This window comes from Acanthopagrus latus, chromosome 7, assembly GCF_904848185.1.
Source record: "Acanthopagrus latus isolate v.2019 chromosome 7, fAcaLat1.1, whole genome shotgun sequence".
NCBI classification, from domain to species: domain Eukaryota; kingdom Metazoa; phylum Chordata; class Actinopteri; order Spariformes; family Sparidae; genus Acanthopagrus; species Acanthopagrus latus.
The window spans coordinates 29,158,315-29,179,408 of NC_051045.1; the positions used below are offsets into that span (position 1 = coordinate 29,158,315).

The following is a 21,094-nucleotide window of genomic DNA, read 5'->3' on the forward strand; positions in this document are numbered from 1 at the left end:
GGCAATTAACCATGCAGTCGAACTCACACAGATAATCTGAATAAACACAAATGATGCTTCTATCAATCTCGCTTGAATAACGTGAGGTGAAATTCACTTCTCTGTATGTGCGAACATATACAGCTTCATAGCCTTAGCTAGCATAGTGGATTTCAGCAAGCTGGGTTTGGTTTACTAACTAGGCTCTATCCATGATCCACCTCTTTGCCCATTTTTGATTGATTTATGGATTTAGGTAGAGTCATGCACTGCCAAGAGCTTGAAGCTGGCTCTACAAAAGCCTACGAATGAAAACATGGTGGCCCTGTCCATGTTCAGTTACTGATACAAAGATATCAGCCTGAAAAAGTACACATCTGAGGACCTGTGTCCACATAGCATTTTCTTCAGGCACCATCGGGCTGGCTGTGAACACTCGTAGTGAGGGAAAATATGCTGCTCATTGGTTTTGATTGACAGCTGCTAAAGCTTTGGTAACAGAGCACAAGCTTACAATGCGATAAAAGCATAGCAGTCACCAGCAACATTCAGTGTCCAGACTACCCTCTAATGACTTCTCATCAATGACTTCTCTGTCTCTGTTATGAGAGTTTCCATCTGATGAAGCTCTGGAAAAGCAACACGGCCAGAACAAGCTTCTCCTCAATGTTCTGGATTATCAGGGCAATAGGTGATGGGTCCCAACCAACAAAAAAGCGCCAGTGATGCTACCAGTGCCTTTCTCTGTTCAGAGATATTCAATGCTAAGCACTCAGAGCAGCTGCACAAAAAAGGCAGAACGCTCTGAAAAAAAAGAAAAGCAGGGCACAGCACTTTTTCTCGAGACAGCCACATGCTGCCGCAGATACCAGCTCCTCGTTAGAAACATTTCAAAAAGACACTGACACTCATAAAAAAGGTTATCCAGACAGGGTACCTTACTGATTAGGGCTGAGAGCGGAGAACCTGATGAATCAGGGAGTTGAAGCTAAAGAGCTGCACAGTAGCTGACCCTGGCAGCTCTATGGAAATGAGTCACCAGCTGAGAAGGGCCATGCCATACTTTCTGTAGTGGACAGTCAACGGGTTGGACAATAAGCAAAGCTGGCCCTGTCAGTCTACTCTGGTTAAGCTATCAAGTTAGCTGGCATTAAGCTGGCACACACACACACACACACACACACACACACACACTCTCGCTCTCTCTCTCTCTCTCTCTCTCTCTCTCTAATAATAATGATAATTTGTTGGAGTAGGAAAAGCTGTCTGGTTGTGAAGGTCAGAAACTTTTGCAGCCCTATCACTTACTTACTTACTTGAAACACAAAATACATTTTGAGGGAAGCTTAATCCAACACACTCTTCAAATGACATTTTTATATAAACATAATGAAGAAATGTTGTTAATTTGCGTACCTAGCAAGTCAAAAATATGTTGTCTATTTAATTTTTCTCACACCATATAGGCCCACAAACACCTCACACTGACTTCTGCATTATTCAACTTTTTTTGTTTATGTTGATGATTGTGTTTTTGAATAAAGCATTAGATCTTTCTCAAGCCTTAACCAAAGAGCTTTTGTTGCCTAAACTTAACCACATCCTTGCCTCAACACGAACCCCGGTCATGTGACAGTCATGCACTGTACACTTGCTATCAACCCTATCAGCTCGCTGCAAGACCAGGCTAAAGACCAGGCAAGACTGCTAGTAACCATTAGCATTATCACACCACACAACATCGATGTGTTGGATATGAGAGCCTAAATGTGACATAGGAAATATAAAAAGTTAAACTTATATATAATGAAAAATAAGAATAAAAAAGTAGGCAATAAATGAATCATGGATGTTGATGAAAACATATGGCATAGTTAGGTGGCTGATATGTATGAGTGAGTACAAATAAATCAACCACCATATGAGCGCTGCCAGGGACATTTTATAACAGCATATGTGTTTATCCTATAACACTTGAACACAAAGAAATAATGTGTCCACAAGCACATAAACAGAAATGAGAGACTGGAGAGAAAAGCGATATTTCCACTGTGGCCAGCAGGAGGGGCTGCAGCATCCTCAGCACCCCCTGCCCACACTCATGTAGTATTCGCTGCCCATGATGCCCACCAGTGTCTTCACTTACACAATTTGCCACAGACATCCCCACTTCTTCTCTGAGTCATAACTCAGCTAAATTGAAACACACCATGTTATAATCATCAGAATCAGCTTTTTTATATTGGTCTGTCACAATATCAGATTCTTACTGAATGACTGAAGAATCATAGCCTGAAGAAAACACTATTACATTGTTATCATCATATCATGTTGTTTTGATTAAAAACAAAAAAAGATATAATGTACACCCTTGATGCACAGTGGATCTTGTGATCTTGATTACACCGGATGAGCTGCATGGTGGCATTGTCCCTTTTTTTCCAGTTGTTATTTTTGTTTTAAAACAAGGTCCCAGTTACTTCAGTTGTTAAGAAGAATGCTGCAGCACTGTTTTACTGTGAAGCCTCAGAAATATCTTGTGAACTTCACCTGACTTTCCATCAGCATGAGGTTTGAGCAGATGACCCTGCTGCCATCTGGCAAATGATACAGAAGTATCTGCTGCCATATCTGCAGACTACAGAGCAGCTTCTGTCCTCAGGCTGTGAGACTCCTGAACTCATCCTCAACACTCAACCATATTTGTTTTTCTTAGGTAGCATAAAGGGTAACACATGCATGCATGAAGTGGCCATGATCAATCACAGTAGCCCCTTTCACACAGAGAAGCCACATTATCGCCGCAGCAGCATTTCGCCAATTCTCTGCCATTGGTCATTCACACAGATCGAAGCATCTCCGCCTTAAGACGCTGTATAAGTCACACAGAAAGACAGCGCTGCTCCTAAAGAGGCATGACAGGATACGTCATGATGATGACGTCTGTGTGTTTTCAAGGTGTTTCCCTCAGTGTCCCCCTGTCAATCTAAACCCGCAGCCAGTTTATAATCATATGGATGCTATTATAATATGTAGTGATTGAGATCCTGACCTACCAAACATCCTGGAAAGTGTCAGAGCTGCGTTTTTTGATCTAAATTACATAATTAAATAATCACCATCAGTAAAGAGCTGTCTGACTCCGTCACTTGTGGGGAGGGAGACTGTTTTCTAGGGGAAAGTTCACTGAAGTCTCGGTCTGGAGGACTGACCGTCGTGGTGATTTTTTTTTTCAACACAAACATTTGGAGAATTAAAGTTTTTTCCCAGTAAGAAACGTTTTTCAGGCAGAAATGTGACAATGAGTCTATAGGACAGGCAGGAGGACAGACAGGAGGACAGACACTTCTCCATGTACAACTGCGGTATTCTTTTTTTGCCAAGTTGCCAAAGACACTTACAGTTACTACGTCACTGTTGTTTGGTCATGCAATGTTGCTTTGTGGAACATTTCTCTGTATTTAGTTGAGTGAGGGACCTGTGTAGTTATCAGACTGTCAGACCGACACATCCCGGCTATGCACAGCCAGGTTATCCATTCACACTGGTTCGGTTCGCCAATAATGCACCTCTGATACTACCTCCAGAGGCGTAATAGCGCCAGAGCAAAATTTCACCCCTTGCCGCCTCCAAGACATTCACACAGAGGCAGAGGCAGAGAATTAGCGCAGTATCCCCGCATCCAAACGGCAGTATGAATGGGGCTACTGACATGTCTTTCCCTCTCCACAATCATCTCTTTCTGTACCTTGCAGTCTCCAGCTCACCCCCTCCATAATGTCTCCATCAGACAGTGATGTCACTTTGAGAGCTTTTCCTTCATAGAGGGGGATTCTTTGCCAAAGTCTGTTTAATGTTTATCAAAGATGATCAGATTTTCAACCATTCTCAAGTAATTGAAAGAAAGGCAGGCAAAACTGCATTAGTTGTCAGCCAACCAACAATATGTATTAAATCAAGCAGCACTACAAACCACAAGACAGCTGAGCCCATAGACAACATCACATATCCTAATGTTTTCCTTGATGACATGAGCACTTATCGCCCTGCATAGGCTTCTTGCAGGTGACAGAAGCAGTTACTTACCAACATTGATGACGTTGGCGGACAGGAAGTGGCTGCAGGGAAGGCTGGAAGAGCTCACAAAAGAGTCCCCATCTGTTGTCATAGTAGTCCTCGACCTCAGCGACAGGTTGGGGGAATCAGTCACCATGGCCATCCTAGCTGCTACAGAATCCATGACTGTTGATGGACAAGTCCAGGTGATCCTGCAGTGCTCAGATTTTCAAGGAGTCGTTGCAGACCTCAAACCTCAAAGAGGCTGTCTGTCAGTGCTTTTATAAGCTGCGATACAATCCAGTAATTAATAGTAACCAAAAAATGGAGTTCAAGTAATATTGTGTCTCATTTTCAAATCCACTCCATAAAGTCACTGGCAGAGGTCAGTTTGGGATGGGATGAATGAGCAAATACAGTCTAAGCAGTTCCTCAAACTGAGTTTCAGTAGTACTAAGATGGATTGCAATTAATAACCACTATCCAAAAGCTGTCAGATAAATCCTAAGTTAAATATTGGCAAAGCAGTAGTGATGGGAGTCACAGGTAGAAGTCTTTGATAAAAACTTCAAGACACCGTCCGGGAAACTGGTTGAAGGGATCCTCAAATTTTATTGGTGAAGCTGCAGGGAAGGAACATCCAGTCTTTCCTTTGTGCAGATCATATTATGATGAAGGACGGCTGTTGGAGGCCAGAACTCACAAAACTCTCTGGTCCTCCTCTCAGGCAGGCCAAGCTGTTGCAGTCCACTATAGAAGAGGAAACAGACAGAGATACTCAGATTTTTCAGTTTTCATTCAACCTTTAAGGGTTACCTTCTATGTATGTAGGAAATAAAAGCAAGAAATACTATTAAAGCGAAGATACATAAAAAATACATACATTAGTAAAACATATAGAGGACAACATAAACAAACCCCAACACAAATCACTGCTCATAGCAAGCTTAAAGGGTCTTAACACCATGACACACCAGGTCAACCATTGGCCAGCGGTGAGTGTCTGTGGCCCTATTTTTTGCAGTGTGTCCTGCCCTGGTGGCACTAGTCCGCCCTTGTCATGTTCTTTTTTTACCAATTGAGCTTGTCGAATCAGTTGTGGTGCAAAGTTGCTGAGCGACTTCACTCTGACTGGCAAAGCAAATGAGTGCACGAGTGGCGGCTGTGGCAGCAGAGCTGGCGTCTTGTTATTGGAAGGTTGCTGGTTCGATTGCCCTGGTCTGCATGTCCGAGTGATGTTGTTGCATGGCAGCCACCACCATCAATGTATGTATATATGAATTACTGTAAGTTGCTTTGGACGAAAGCATCAGCTATATGTATGTTAAATAAGAAAAGAAACAGAGGCCCTTTTCACAGAGACTCCATCTTATCACAGCAACCAAGGCTGGTCTTTTCTCCACCTTTATTTCCTCTGTTCATACAAGTTACCTGTTTTGCTCAAAATGACATAATTACATAATCACCATCAGTAAACAGAGGACCCTGTCTGGCTTTCACTCATGGGGAGGGAGGCTGTTTTCTTAAACCTGTTTGACAATCATATGGTAGGTGGACAAATCACAAACTGCTCCAGACTTCAGAATTGACAAAAAGTTCATAACAGGCCCACATGTTACCTTACAGTAGCATTCTATTTTGTTGCGTCTCTTACTGTGCATGAAGACGTAACAGCTGTAGCTGATGGCTTTAGACTGTCAGGGGTTACATAAGGTAATTCTAGGCCCCCTTTGGGCTTGCTCAAACTTCAGTTGACCTCAGATTCCATTAGCCATGGTGCTGTATTTGGACGTCACAGCACAAGTTACACATTTTAAAAATGTTCAGATGGCAATGTAAAAATGAAGCATCAGGAGACAGCGACAGAGAGGATGTGGTGAGAGGCATAAAAGTTTAATAATATTAAGGGTTTAAACTATGAAAGAAAATGTGTTTTCAATATAGGATGTAAAGAAGTTCATCGTTCAGTCTTTTCACAATGCAGCATGACTGCCACCGACATGTTACACCACACCTCAGACCCAGCTCACCTCTCCTACCTAAACTTCTTTTGTTTACCTACCATTACACCTCACACCACACATCACTCACAGGAACCCACCCACAGAAAGATTAGATAAGCCTGAATACAGTTACCTTTTGGTTTGAAGAAGTCCTTTTAATCAGCTTCCAAAATGTGTGTGTATGTGATCCACTGCCCCACTGAGGACTGAACAATATGGATATATGTGTGTGATGTGGGAGTCAGTCAGGGCTAGTTAGACATGGTGGGCCGGCTGGAGGACGTGTTGAGAACTGTTTGCAAAAGGTTGGCGGTCAGATTGCCTGAGCTGCAGGTCTAGGCACGTTCCTGTTACCATCAAACACACAGAGACACACTCCACTTGGACACAGGAGAAGGTGTGTGTTTGTAAGTGTTGGGGCTTTTCTGAGTGACTTTAGCTGGAATGTGCTTCGGTAATTCCAACGCCAACATGCTGTCAGAGGTATTCTGCCCATTCATTGATTCCTTTCAAGCACAAGAATTTCTAAATATTGTATAGTTTAATATATAATAGTAATAATAATAATGTAGTATAATATTGTAGTTTGCTAGTGTGTTAGTGTGCCATAGTCTTTTTGAAATAAATTTGCTCCAGATTGCAGAATGCTCCAACAAAAAAATAATAACTAACAGAAATGTGAAACTACCTCTGAGGGCGTATCAGAGCCACAGCAGAACTGTCCCCCCCTCCACATCTGAAAATTTCACACAGACGGCGAGGTGGATTATCGGCACATGATTAATTGGATTCAAGGATTGAATTAACCACAAATGATTGTGATATGGACATGACATTTTAGAAGTAATTATGAACGTGTAAAACAATGACTAGATATAATAAGTAATAAGACTGTAGAGGTAATTAAAAGTGCTTTTTAGTTTTGTAGTCTTTAGGGTCGCCTGTCAGTGACTCACACACCCGGATGGATCTGGAATTTTGAGGATGCAGGAGGTGCTGCTATCAAAACACTGAAACAATAACAGCACAAGATTATACGAGTACAAATGGGAGATAAGCACCCAGTCTGTCTTTTCCTGCACAAGCAGCTGCTCTGTTTGTCCAGTGTACAGCTCCATCACATGCAGCAGTATAATGGACATTATTACTAACTTTCATGACCAACAGTCCAGATGCATGGCAGCCTCTGAGTGCATACCACAAGAGATTACCCTCCACCATCCACTGTTGTATTTCTGATTTCTCTTGATCATATGATTGAATTGGAGTTATTCTCAGAACTGCTGCTGTAGTCAGGAACGTGTCAACAGTACCTGTTTATTTCTCAATGTTTTTCAAGTATTCATAAACTTTTACAGTCACAGTTATTCAGTGTTCTTCAGCAAGAATCTCAGTCTAAGACTGTTATGTCTGCAATAACAAAAAACATAGATCCTAGTCAAGTTGCCTGGAACATGATATTGATCAGGGTTGGGAAGGTTACTTTAAAAAATGTATTCCATTACATTTACTGGTTACCTGATGAAAGAAGCAACGTATCACAATATTCAAGTAATGTAACTTGATAACTTTCAGTGTGTTTATATATGGAATCTCATGTGATTTTTAGGTTTCAATCACCCATAAATTGAATATGTTATGGTGAACTTTTTAGCTAAACGAAAAAAAAACTTTCCTATATCTTTTAGTGGGAGATGTTTGTACTGTGGGTTCGTACGTGTAGAGACGCATGTTGAGTAAGGCTATTGTGAAGAATAATGACTGCAGAATGGAACAAAAGAGTTCCTGAAGGCAGTAACATTAAACTGTAGGTCAACACCCTTTTTGTTGCTAAGTACAGACAAGCTCGAGCATGGTCATGCACTTAACCTCCATTTCACAACACCAGGACTGACTAAAGTGAATTCTTTCACATCACAGCATGTGAATGAAATACAACCATATGTGTATTGTACAGTCTGTGGATAAAAGATGTAACATCAGTTCATTTGCAGACTGTCGTTAAAAATTCAGTGCACAAGATGGAGCAAAATGTACACAGCCACAATGACAGCTTGACTAATGCATCAAGAGTGATGAGTTAAGTATGAGCTAGCCTGATTCATCTCTCTGAGGAGTGTGTTTCAGCTTGTGGTTTGGGCTGCCGGGCGTTGTTGTGACTAGATTATCACACACTCCTCTGTAGAACTGGCTGCTTTCCTGGACTGCCTGTACGAGAGTGAACAACAGAGAGAGGGATGGGTGCATAACCCTGGCAGCTGGACTTTCAGTGTTCTTATCTATCTATTCAAGAGCTGATATATGGTATCAGAGCTATGGATGTGTAAGGGTATGCGTATGGTATTTATCATGTATACAAACAGCATCACAGGCCAACAGTCAAAGGCAAACTAGCACAATGACTCTTTCTTCCACACTCCTAACCTGGCCACTCCCTCCACACAACACATGGACACACAATGGGATGCATTCAGTGCAATAATTGCACAAGTTTCACAAAAGTTTGTGAAAGGTGGCATCCAGATTAGGTCATGACAATGATGGACATGCTGCAGAAAGAAATACATTTAGTTGAATCCCTGTAATTCCATACTCATCTAATCAAATACTCAAAGACGCTTCGTCTCTAAAGCCTGAAACACACCAGGCCAACCGCTGGCCCTCTGAAGTGTTTGGGGAGACTCGGACAAGTTCAGAACAACTGTTCAGTGTGTTCAGCTGCGCTGGAAGCTTTTAGTACAGCGTGGTGCTGCTCAGTGCTGCTCAGATTCAACATGCGAAATATGGGGTAGGGTGCTGTTTACAAAACGGCTAAAGGGAAAAGCTATAAAATCTTTTGATAATTAATATTCTTTGTTAAATTTATGAAATCATATAGAAGTCCAATACTGGCATAAATCATTACTGTACAGCTCATTGACTGCCAGCATTACCAGAATAGCAATAATACAAGCAGAGATATTGATAACTACCATTGTACAAATGGTGACGGAAAATATTGTTTGGCAAAATGATGTCGTCTCACTTCATATATGATCATCTAATCTTGTAGGGTCAGACAGTCAGACCACTGAACGAGTCCTGGTCTGTTAAAACTGGGCAAAAGATTGTTGGCATCCTTCTGTTGCACAGACGGAAGGATGGGAAAGTTTCACCTGCATGTATGAAATCTGGTGAAGATGATTATTGCACCGTGATTACAAAAAAGGCCTAAACCCAACAGGAAGTCAGCCATTTTGAATTTAGTGCTCTTTTTGGTGATTTGAATGCACTGTACTTTAACAAACTCCTCCCAGATCTTTAACCCATCGATTTCAAATTTTGTTAGGGTATCTTATTCAAAACCTTGTGTTTTTGTTGAAGGGTCTGGCAGCGTGGTGAATATCGATTGCTCCCCTGAAAACAAAAGTTGCTGTAACTCTACTTCACAGGGTTGAATCCGCACAAAATATCACACCGCTGATAAAAGTCCTGGCCTGAATAAATGAGTATGGCAATATTCTGTTACGGTCATAGCTCCACCTTGCGGGACAAGAAAATCAATTTCTCTTTCCTTTTCATAGCAGTCCTTTAAAGTAACTGTTGGCTCTACATTTTGATCAGCAACATTAAAACAGGACACCATACTTGGTACAAGTTTGCAAAAGACAGTGTTTATTAACAAATAATACTGGAATTAACCAAAACTATGGGCGTCTGGAGGTCTGGCTACAATGAATAAGAAGATGGAGTCATATTCATTTATTCAGGCCAGGACTGCGCTAGCCACGAACTTCTTTCTCTAAAGTAAGAGAAAACCAAATAAACTAAACTCACAAACAAAGCCACAAAAACAGGGCTACCAGACCTCCATCCTCAAAATAACAAAATACCAACTGAGGACGAAGACAGACACAGTATGAAAATGGTCAGGGCCTGATGAGAAGCACCTGACAGAAAGGAAGGAGAACTGTGGAGTAGAAAACACAGAAGGGGGGCGCTAAACAACATGTTCGAAATTCAGTTGGCATATCTGTTGCACCTAGATCTACAAAACAGTCTCTTGGTGCCACTGCCTCAACCCAACAGGAAGTCAGACATTTTGAATGATTTCTGCTCCTTGTTGAAGAGTTGCATGTGTTGTATTTCAAAAAACTCCGCCAATGGCTTTAACCCAATCAACTTCAAATGTTCACAGGCCATTCTTAACACCTTTGTGACGAAAAGTAATTCAAAGCTTGAGGTTGTGTTGAACAACATGACTGTGGAATTCCCTGATGGAAAGATTGTGATCTGTGTTGTTACTAAATTAACCACTAACTGCTGCTAAAATAGCTGTTGTTAGGTAGTTCATGCAGTCATGCAGCTAGGTTAGCGGTCCTATATGTGCTAACCCAGGGTACTCAGGAAAAAGTATTTTATGAAATTTACTGAGCACTTTTATGGTCTTTTAGGGGATGAACCCTTCAGTTATAATGATGATTGGCTTTTGCTCTAGCAACTCAAAATAGCAACATTATCACTATGTTGTTTGTTTCATCCAAGAATGAACCATTTGCCTTTGCTCTCTATTGTTTTTTACTATGCACCCCAAAGAACCTTGACATTTCAGTCTGTTTTATGAATAACTGCATATTCCCCCGCCATGCAACACAATCACCAGCAGCAACACACTTCATTCTATCACTCAGGTCTTTATCCCAGGTGAGGTGCTGGGTTTCAATGCTGTAAAATCCCCCATGACAGAGCTGAATAGAGGCTGAAAACCAACACTGCTGAAGAACAAGCCTCCACAAAGGGATAGAGAACCAGCTTTCTCCTTCAACCACAAACATGTTCATAGTCAGGTGGTACAGCTGGTCACAGACTCTACATGGTGTATTCATTGCAGACAAGTCAAAGTGTCTCTCTCTCACACACACACACAGACACACAGTAAAACTAGCAAAAATTAAACAGGATAAGGAAAAATATAATACATCTGTGCCAACCTGAAGGCCAAATAAGGGGTGATAAGGTGGTTCACTTACTTACTGAGAGGAGAGAGATTACATAAATGTGATAAAGAAAACCAATGCAAGCTTCATTCTCTTCAGACAACTCAACTTTCACCATCCGCTCCACATCACTGAATGAACTTGCAAAACTGATGCTGCTTTATATGTTGTGTGGAACAAACCTTGACAGTACAGAGACGGTTTGCAGAGTCGGGAGCACACTGGGGAGTGGTTGCACAGTCATGCAGTGCTGGAAAGTGCCTGTCATCACTAAGTCGAAGATTGAATTTGCTCAATACTTAGGATTATGAACAAATACCTGCAGCACTAAGGATAGTCCATTACTGTGCACTGCCAAGGACATGGCGGCTCTACAGCACATGCTTAGAACAAAACTAAAAATGATTATCACTACCCACTCAGCCTCCCCGTCTACAGAGCATCAGTGATATCAGCTGTGCTGGACAAGTTACTCGGGAAGTGTACTGTTTTTTCAGCAAAACCATGTTTGTGTGTGATTGTTTAATTGCTAACTTAACACTTTCAAGATTCCTCACTGTGTGTCACCTAGAGAGAGAATGGTTGTCTAAATCAATATTTTAATACTGTAATAGTCATCACACATTAAAATGAACTTGTTACAGTGACACATAGAAAGTGTGTGTGTGTGTGTGTGTGTGTGTGTGTGTGTGTGTGTGTGTGTGTGTGTGCGTGTGTGTGTGTGTGTGTGTGTGTGTGTGTGTGTGGGTGTGTGTGTGTGGGTGTGTGAGTGCATGTGTGTGCATGTGTGTGTTTCACTTTTACAAAACTGTTCCACAGTTTCACTCCGATCCACAACTATGCTATGTTTACGACCTTTCTCTGACTTAAATTAACATGTAATAGTGTTCAAAACATATTTATTTTAGATGTATAACTTTACCGTCAATAACTTAGGAAACATGAAGAATTTACTTGGCATGACAATAATCTTAAGCAGCTGGCACAAAGTTTGCAACAGACAACAATGTTCAACTTTGAGACAAACTCAAAAAAATACTGTTGAAAGTTTATCTGTCATACATTGAGAACAACAAAACAGCTATAGTCCAGATGATATGCACAAATAAAAAATAAAAAATATCATCATACCATATATGGTATAATTGCATTAATTTTTACACATGTCACATGTAGTATCTAATTCCTGCCCTCTTGAACAAATTCGAATTCACCATTAACTGTTAATCTGAACAATTTATGATGTATCATTGTAATCCATCAGCAGTTGGTTAGACATCACCTTTTCTTAGTTACAAGTGCACCAATTTTATGAAAAAGTGAATTACCAGGACAAACCACAAAAACGTGTAGGACAACATGCCAACATAAAAAAGACAAAAGGCAAGTTAACGCTAACTACACAATGGTCAAAGATGGTGTCACCTGTAGCCCCAGAATGCGACTACAGTTTTGATGACAAATCTTAGATTGACATGTGTATGGGTTTTTCATTATCCTCAATCCAATCTGGAGTTAAATGAATAACCAAAGAGGTGGAGATGGAGTTTGGCTTCGAGTAGAGCCTCTGCTACTTCCCACATGATTAGGATGCCTCCTGTGCGCCTGCCTTTGGTAGTTTGCCTGGCACAACAAACTGGAAGGAGACCCCGGGGCAAACCCAGAACCTGCTCGAGTGACATAGCTCATCTAAAAATGACAACCTAATATAGATTTTCATCAAAAGTCGAAGACTAAATTAAAATCAGTTGCCAAAACATTTGGAAAACATATGCTCAGCAAAGCTACCACAGTTCTAAAGGGCAAGAAAAATGTCTTTGCAAGGCTTTGCTCCATCAACAGGTATTTGACAGTCAAAAGTTATTTCCAAGTCAGATGTGGTTTTCTATCTATATGGTCAACCAGATGGTCCGGAACAGTCTGTATTTGGGAAGCATATCTGAAAAGGTCATAGTGACTCACAACCAGATGCACAAGATGAAAAGTAGTAAATCATTTGGTAGAAAAAGGAATAAACAGCCACTCTGAAAAGGTCAGGAGGTGTGTTCCACACTTACAATATATCATATTAGTGTTTGTTTGGCTTTTTAGGCCGTAGGTTGATGGTATTCCCTGCATGACTTATTCAAACAAAGAACATAACGTGTGGTCTCTTGCAGAGAGTAAATGTAATTTTGTCATGTTTGAACCTGCTGTCACTTTCATATGAAAGTGCTGCAGAGATAATTACACACTTCAGACATATTAATTGCTATTTCCACTGCTGAGTAGTTAGGCTGTGCTTGATTTTCTAATGTAATGACTGCTGGGTGGTGTTAATTCACGGTACTTAAAGGAACACATGCTGCCACTTGTTAGTTTTCCAGTGACCTGGCATCAATAACAAGGCATCATGTTATAGTAAAGACCCTCTACACTAAAAAATCAAGTTTTTAACCTTGCCCAAATTGTGTTTGTTTTCTTATATTATACAAGGCATGTAATGAGCAATATAACCAGTCGGCTGGCATTCTTTAGAAGTGAAGTGTACAGAGGACTGTCTTTAATAAAAACAATCCTGTCATTCTGAGAGGTTGGGCAGTCCATTTCACTAACATGGTGGGAAACAAGTTGTATTTAGAAGAAGTTTGGTGTGCAGATTTAATCTGTATTTTACATGGTGAGTTTCCCTTCTTTCAAAAAAGACATCAAGTTAATTTGCATATCAGTACAGCCTTGCAAACTTAATGAGGCACAGTTGTAGCCATTTTAAAGATACGTAGGTTTTGCGTTCATATTGTGACATATGTAATTGTGAGGAACAGAGACGGGTGGTACCATGGTTAGCCTAGCTTACTGGAGGCAGGGGGGAAACAGGATGCCGGGCCTTCTCGTCCCAGTACTAACACCTCTAAAGCTCATTAATTAACACAATGTATCTTGTTTGTCTAATCCATTAATAAAGAGAATTGTAAGAAAATTACAATTTGTGGTTCTAGGGGAAGTAATATGCACTATTTAAAACAAACAGGTTGGTTGAATTCATTAGATATGTATTGAATAGTGAACCAGTCCAGAGGTGTTACTCACAAACAAGTAGTTTCTGTAGTTTGAGAAAGTTTCTGTTTCTGTGCAAATTGATCAAATGAAGCCCACAATGTTGATCAGTTAGATTTAGAGGTTGTAATGACATGGTAGGTTATTTAAAACTATACATAGTGCCATGCTAGCTGTTTTCCCTGCCTCCAGTCTTTGTGCTAAAACCACTCTGTGACTCCAGCCCTGTAATCTGGATTATGATCCTCTGTTTCTTAGCTAATAAAAGATCAGAAACAATTATGGAATTGCATTAGTTGCATTAGTTTACACCCACTGAATTCACAAGTAGCAATGAAAGCTTAAAATATGAATGCAAGATTTATGTCACATAGGTATTCTGTTAAAAAAAGCACATCACAAAATGATTTCCTTTTCAAAAAAAAAAACAGATGTAAATGGCCCATTTGATATTCATTGGAATTGGAAGGGCAATGCAAATGAAATGTCAAGCTTTATGATCAAATATAAAACCTGGATTAAAAACTGAATGGAACAAGGTAAAGTGTCACACAAAGCCATTAATACTGACCCAGTGAGACACAGACACAGGACCTCTTGGGTGTCATGTGGAACCTGGAACTAGGATGTTTGGTGCAGATCCTTTTGAATCCTGTGGGTTGCAAATTACTTATTGGTGACTTTAAATAACATCTTGTAATCCAGTTCAAGGACCTCAAAAACCTGTACAAGAACCTCATGGACAGCAATTGAAACTCCTCATTGACCTCTACAGTCCTTTCAAAGATGACTAGTGCCTGGAGAAGTAGTTCAGCACCTCAGGCATTCAACCTCCAAGGGTGTCTTAGTTGGTCCACAGACCCCAGATGCATCCAAGACAACAGACATGCAGGATATCACATGTTATACAGTATAGATGACTATAGCTGTGCATCTGTCTCTGTGGTTCACTGTGAAACCCAGACATAACTCTTTCACTCTACAGCTCAAACAGATGTTCTCTGAGGTTAATGTGGACAGAATTTCCTCTCTGTCTCCCCAGCAGGTGTTGCCTCAGTTCACATTTCCTTCCAGTGTGTGTGTGTGTGTGTGTGTGTGTGTGTGTGTGTGTGTGTGTGTGTGTGTGTGTGTGTGTGTGTGTGTGTGTGTGTGTGTGTGTGTGTGTGTGTCTGTTTCCCACTTGTGTGTGTTTATGGGGTCCTTTAAGGATATCCCTTGACAAACAACCTGCCACCCACATACACTCTACAGCAGCTCCTGTATACTGTTGGGCGCGGAAGTCAGGGTTCAGTTTAGTATCCAAATTTAGGAGTCACAGATCAGTGTGAGTTTGGTACAGTGGGGAAAAAAAGTGCATATGATCCCAACGAAATGAATCTTAAGGTTTTCCGGCTCTCCCTTTGTGCTTATAATCGTAATTTTGTCATTTCTTAGCTTTGTGTGTTATTGCATTTTACGTATTTTTTCAAAAGTTACTTTTCTTAAATGTATATTATTTTATTTTCATTGTTATTCTATTAGTCACTGATTTCAGCATTTACTCCTTTTACACTTTCAATTATGTCTGTTAACTTTACTGTATTTTTGATAATTCTATGGCACACCACTTTCCTTCCTTGAAAAATAATTATCATTAATGTGGATCTAAGGACTAAGTAGGTAAAGACAAGTATTAGAGCAAGTACAACACTCTGGTTAATTTAGAGAATTACATCACTTTACTGTTATGAAGCCTTTAAAACCTGGAAAAGACAACACTAGACAATGTCTAGCTTTATGTCACGTTAACAATATAATATTGATATTATTATATTGATTAATATATTGATATTGATATATCACAGGCCTGTATATATGTTGTTTTTTTTCACATAAACTTCATTGACTGAATTGACAGTTTTTTATATTCAATACAACAATTATCAGTGGAAAGTTTGAGCTTCCTAATAAAGTACAGTGTATACATGAATATATAGTTATTTGACAACTTTGTTATATTTAATATCCACGTGTAGATTGGATCAGGGATATTCATCAAGGCCCTTCTAATAAAAGTGACCTGACATAATGCCTCATCAGTTATGTACTAGAAGTAACAACTGATTTTACCTATTCAAGGAGGCATGTATGATGCATGGAGATGCTGTGGATCTGTTATCAGAAGAATCACATCTGCTTTGCTCACTCATCCAGCTCAAATATGGTGAATAAAATACACCCAATTTAAATAATCCAATAACACGAACGTGCTTTAGAAAAGCTTTACTTGAACTGACTGATGCACCTGTCAGGGAAGATATTCACACTTATCTTTTACAATCAAATCAACTTCACAGGTTGTTCTGGAGACTATGAACTTTAGAGCGCAGCAAACGGTTCAAATAAACATGTTAATCAGGAAGAGCAGCAGCTGTGATCGCTAAACTGCAGTTATCAGCCTTCCAAGTCATGTCTGGAGTGATGTCTTGGAACAAGCTTAGCCAACAGCTACTGCAGTGTTCGAAATGTCTGAAACCAGCCGGTGGACAAACATGAGATGCATACGTCCAGTCAGGTTTCAGGTGTCTTACCTGTCAAAATCCCAGAATGTCCCTGTGTCCTCCTCAGTGGTTTAGTCCAAGCAGCGGAGTACTTCCCACAACATCCCTTTTCTGCAACTAGTCACAAGCAGCTCCTGAGTTACAGGCAGGAGGGAAAGGAATAACCTGGCTCCTCCCCTCACTGAGAGCAAAGTTCAACTTCCTGGTATGCAGGATGGTGGGACAGACTGTCCAAGGGTTGATGGAAGTACCGAGAGAAGTTGTTGTAAAAGGATAGTAGCGGGCTTATGATGGGATGTTCATTGTAGCTGTTATAGTACACCTGGCTGGCTCAGGAAGCAGCACTGAGTAGACAAAGAAACTGGTTCTGCAACTTTCTGAACTGATCACCGCAGAGCTACTGAGGCTTTGAATGAATAAATGAAATAATGAACGCACTGACTCATACGGATACCTGCCTTGTAGCAACTTGCACAGTGGGTCGCCATAGAGCTGCTGTCTCAAAATACAGCAACTGCAGCACTGAGGTAAATGCAGCTTTTAGAATGAATCAAATTGTTTCATTATATTGGTCGGGTTCATATTGGTTCAGATATTTATAAGGTTGTACTGATGTTTTACCTGCCAGTCCAGTCCAATATATCTTCTAGAATTAATTTATTACTGATATATCAGTATAAGTGTATGTGCCAGCCAAGAAATAGGAAATGTCAAAGATATTTGAGGTCATCCCTCAGTACATACCTTTGTCAAAGTAGTTTATAGATCAGTGGTGGTGACCCTGTGACTTAAGTGTAAAATGTCAACCATAGACCGCATCATAGTAGATTTCACAGTAATCTGGATATCAGTGTGCTAGCGCTTGCTAGACAAGAAAGGAGGAAAATAGGGAAATAAGCTCACAAACTGATAGCTCATCACCCCTCTCTGTCTCACATATATTTTAGGGGTTACAACCAAGGTCAGGTTTACATAGCACACTGTGTAGCCAAGTCATAATTAATATAACTTCAACTTTTGTGAAGCAATTATTACAATTGTAATGTTTATTAACCTAGATTTGAGGAAATGTTCTTCTATTAAGACAGGAATAAATCCCATTATATAAGACCATATACCAAATCATAAAAATAGGCTTACATATCAAAACAAATCAGTGTTAGATAGCTCTACATTTCATCAGTGAGCACTGTTATAGTGTTTGGTCCCATGTCTAACCCATGTCCCTCCTCCCCCTGCTCATGCAGTAAAAGGCATTTTCCGGCATGCCTGCTCACTTCATCCAATCAGGACAGAGAACTCCATAAAGAGGCGGTGCTGTCTGCTTGTGAATGCACAGAGTGCAGGATCCTCCTGTTTTCTGCCATGTCTGGTGATACTGTTATGTATTAACATGTTGACAGTAGCCCTTTTCACACAGAGCCAAGCAGCTCTGGCATAAAGATGAACCGCCGTGTAATTCACACAGAAAGCCAGGCGTGATGGTCCACGTCATGATGATGACGTCTGTGTGTGTTTTATCCGTCAATCTAAACATGTACCTGCTGACTGTATATAACATATGGATGCTGTTATAATGTGTTGTTGTTGAGATCCAGACCCACCAAACATCCTGGAAAATGACAAAGTTATGTTTTTTGCTGTAAATTACATAATTGCCATGTAAAAGCTGTCTGACTCTGTCACTCACGGGCAGGGAGGTTGTCTTCACAGGGAAAGTTTACCCAAGAAAACAGCCTCCCTTCACTGGTGCATCTTTACACCGGAGCTGCTTGGTTCTGTGTGAACAAACTGCTGTGGCAATAATGCAGCTTCTCTGTGTGAAAAGGGGTGCAGCAAAATTTCACCCCTCATCACATGGAAACTTTGACATGGAGGAGGATGAGGAGAATAGGCGCAGGATCCCCGCACTTAAAGGGCAGTGTGCATGGGGCTATGAAGAACAGCAAGGGGAATGTTAACTGCAAAATGGACAGGAAGTTAGCTAAGATAATGACAATGCTTAAATATGCAAGCCATAAATACAATAGAATACAGATTTAATGTCATATGTAGATTTTATCAGGAAGAAGACCTACAACACATGTGGTTGGACAGTCAAAAAACTTTTGAGTCACTTTTCTCAGTTTCATTGTTGGAAAAGTCACCACAGGTCCTCTTTCATCAGGAGAGTCTGAGCTTGTGACAGGATATGAGCATCTTGACCTATCATAGATCGCAATCTTTCCCGGGACTGATGTGCTGATGCTAATTATGAGAAGGGCCAACCGGGAATTTCATTTCTTAGAAAACTGAACTGTTTCAACAAAGCTACAGGCCCAGACACATCAAAATGACCTCATGTCGCCTGTGTCTCAGCCTAAAAGCTGCACATACCACAAAGACTACAGCTGATGGCTCACAAGCTCGTTATGTTCTGTGCCTGTGTAAGAGGAAATTGCAGGTAGAGGCCATCTCTATTTGTCATTCAAAAAGGGAAACTGGACTGGACTGCAGATATACAAAGTGTTGCTATGATAAAGCAGTGCTTTTGACACCACTCCTACGAATAAAACCAAATAGCATTGAAGCAGAGTATAAGGAGAAACCAATGAAATCATGGATTCATCAACAGGCATAAAGGGTGTTCTCTTTCTTTTTTCCTATTCTCTTCTCATGCACTAATTAAGTAATTGACATGAATTTTAAAGTTCTGCCTGGGCTGTGATGACATTGACGATGGCAGATGATCTTTTTGGCTGTTAGTCTTAATGTCTCTGTCATGTCTCCTTTGCTATTATGGATGTCATTCATCTTCATCACAAGTCCCATCCTACTTTGCCTCTGATTGGTTGGCTTTGTTGGCTTGACTGTTAATACACACAGAAGCTCTGGTAATGTCTCAGTTCTGTGGTTCAAGCTGAGCTGAGAAGCACGCTCTAGAAACTCCATAACCTTTTGTTCCCATGCCCCTTTCCTCTAAGTTTACATTGTAAATAAAGAGGCAATACATGAAAAGTGCAAATGAATAAACGTGGATAAAGTTATTTCTCGCACCTTACAGAGGGACATCAGTGGGAACTGTGCCCACAGTCGAGACCCTTGGCTGTCCAGCTGTGTCCACACCCCCGGGGTGACCTGGTAGTCCCGCTGTACAACCACAGAGCTGGAGTGAGCTCAGTGGGCCACAAAATTTACCATTTAATCATACAACAAAAGAGACAAGAGTTTGCTAGCTAGCATGCCATTTCCTAATTGTGTGTTCAGCAGTTTTCAGGGCTGGGCTTTTCCTTTTTCTTTTCTTGCAGTTGGTTAAAACAAAGATCTAGCGGTGAAGCTGATGCAGCAGACTGGGAGCTGTAAACACAAGGACACTGTGGCTGTCCCAACTACAGCGTCTCTCAGGCTCATTAGGGAGTGTGAACTGGGCGGGTGGCGAAGCAAATGCAGGGCAGCACCTGCCTGACAGCTCACACTTTGTCCATATTGCATACTTGTGTAGTGCGTGCCAGCACTGTGTGTGTCCACACAGGCAGCCTTGTTGCTGCTGCGCGTTTCCTGCCTGCACTATCTCTTTACATGGAGTTTGCCTTTGATAAAATAAATGGGATGACGTGATTTTCCTTTACCACTTTGCAAGAGCAAAAAAGGGGAAGGGGGAGAGAAGGAGAAAAGGAGAGTGCACAGGAAAACAACTTCCATTCACCTGCTGTGTGTGTTCTCTTCATGTCTTTGACATGTTCTACAAACACACTGTAGTAGTGAAACAGGATGTATTCTGGCAGATTTTTTCAAGAACTGAGTGTGTGTTACAGTAAAAATAGGCAAGACTCTAGATGAATCTCTAGATGCCGCGCCACTGCAGCCTCGCTTGACCCGTGGTGAGCCACCGCTATCATGCCAGCATCATGGCTGCTGTCACCTGTTTGTTAGAGCAGCCACACTGCTGTCATGTCATGGTTAACCTGCCAGCCATTTGTGTTCTGATTTTTGTATTCATGTTGTGACTTTTGTATTTGGTTCGATATTCCTTGGCCATGGTGACCAAAGGCCTTTCTTTTGACTTCAGAATGATACCACAGAGTTAAAGGTCCACTTTGTAAGACAGGTGGTTTTTGAGTTGTCAAAAAGGCTACTGACGCTCTGGGATGTTGACCTACCTACAATCCCAAAGCATCGGTATTTTAAAATTGGGCATGAGTCACAAAAATCAACTTTCTTACTAAGTGGACCCTTAAATGATTGTGAAATGAAATCACAATAACAGCCATCATGTGAAGTGAAACAATAAGCAATGTGGATATATAATAATTTTAAAGCATGAAGAATATGATGAAAAGCTATTTGAAAAAAAATAAAATGAAAAAATCTCTTTTGAAACGCAAAAGTTACATGGAGGTTTATCTCCAGCAGACAGACTTCATTGGTCATAGGTAACCAAGTGAGCCTCCAATGCCTCCTCCTGCCAGTAGATGGCAGTGTGCGCGGTGAGCTTGATAATCAATGTCAGTCGTTTGTTGTTACG

The 21,094-nt window shown here is 40.8% G+C and overlaps 1 protein-coding gene across 2 annotated transcripts in view; it reads right to left on the minus strand.

Moving 5' to 3' along the window:
* Positions 1-16,728, minus strand: part of plch2a (phospholipase C, eta 2a) — a 208,199-nt gene extending 191,471 nt beyond the window's left edge. Inside the window, exons 1-2 of one of the 2 annotated variants that reach the window (XM_037104143.1) lie at positions 16,621-16,728; positions 4,066-4,785 (exon numbers count right to left, since the gene is read on the minus strand). In XM_037104143.1, coding sequence (XP_036960038.1) covers positions 4,066-4,219 — 154 coding nt within the window. In that variant the 5' untranslated portion in view covers positions 4,220-4,785; positions 16,621-16,728. Of the gene's footprint in view, positions 1-4,065; positions 4,786-16,620 lie in introns of those variants that run through there. The other variant, XM_037104144.1, reaches the window with a different exon arrangement.
* Positions 16,729-21,094: the final 4,366 nt, after the last annotated feature.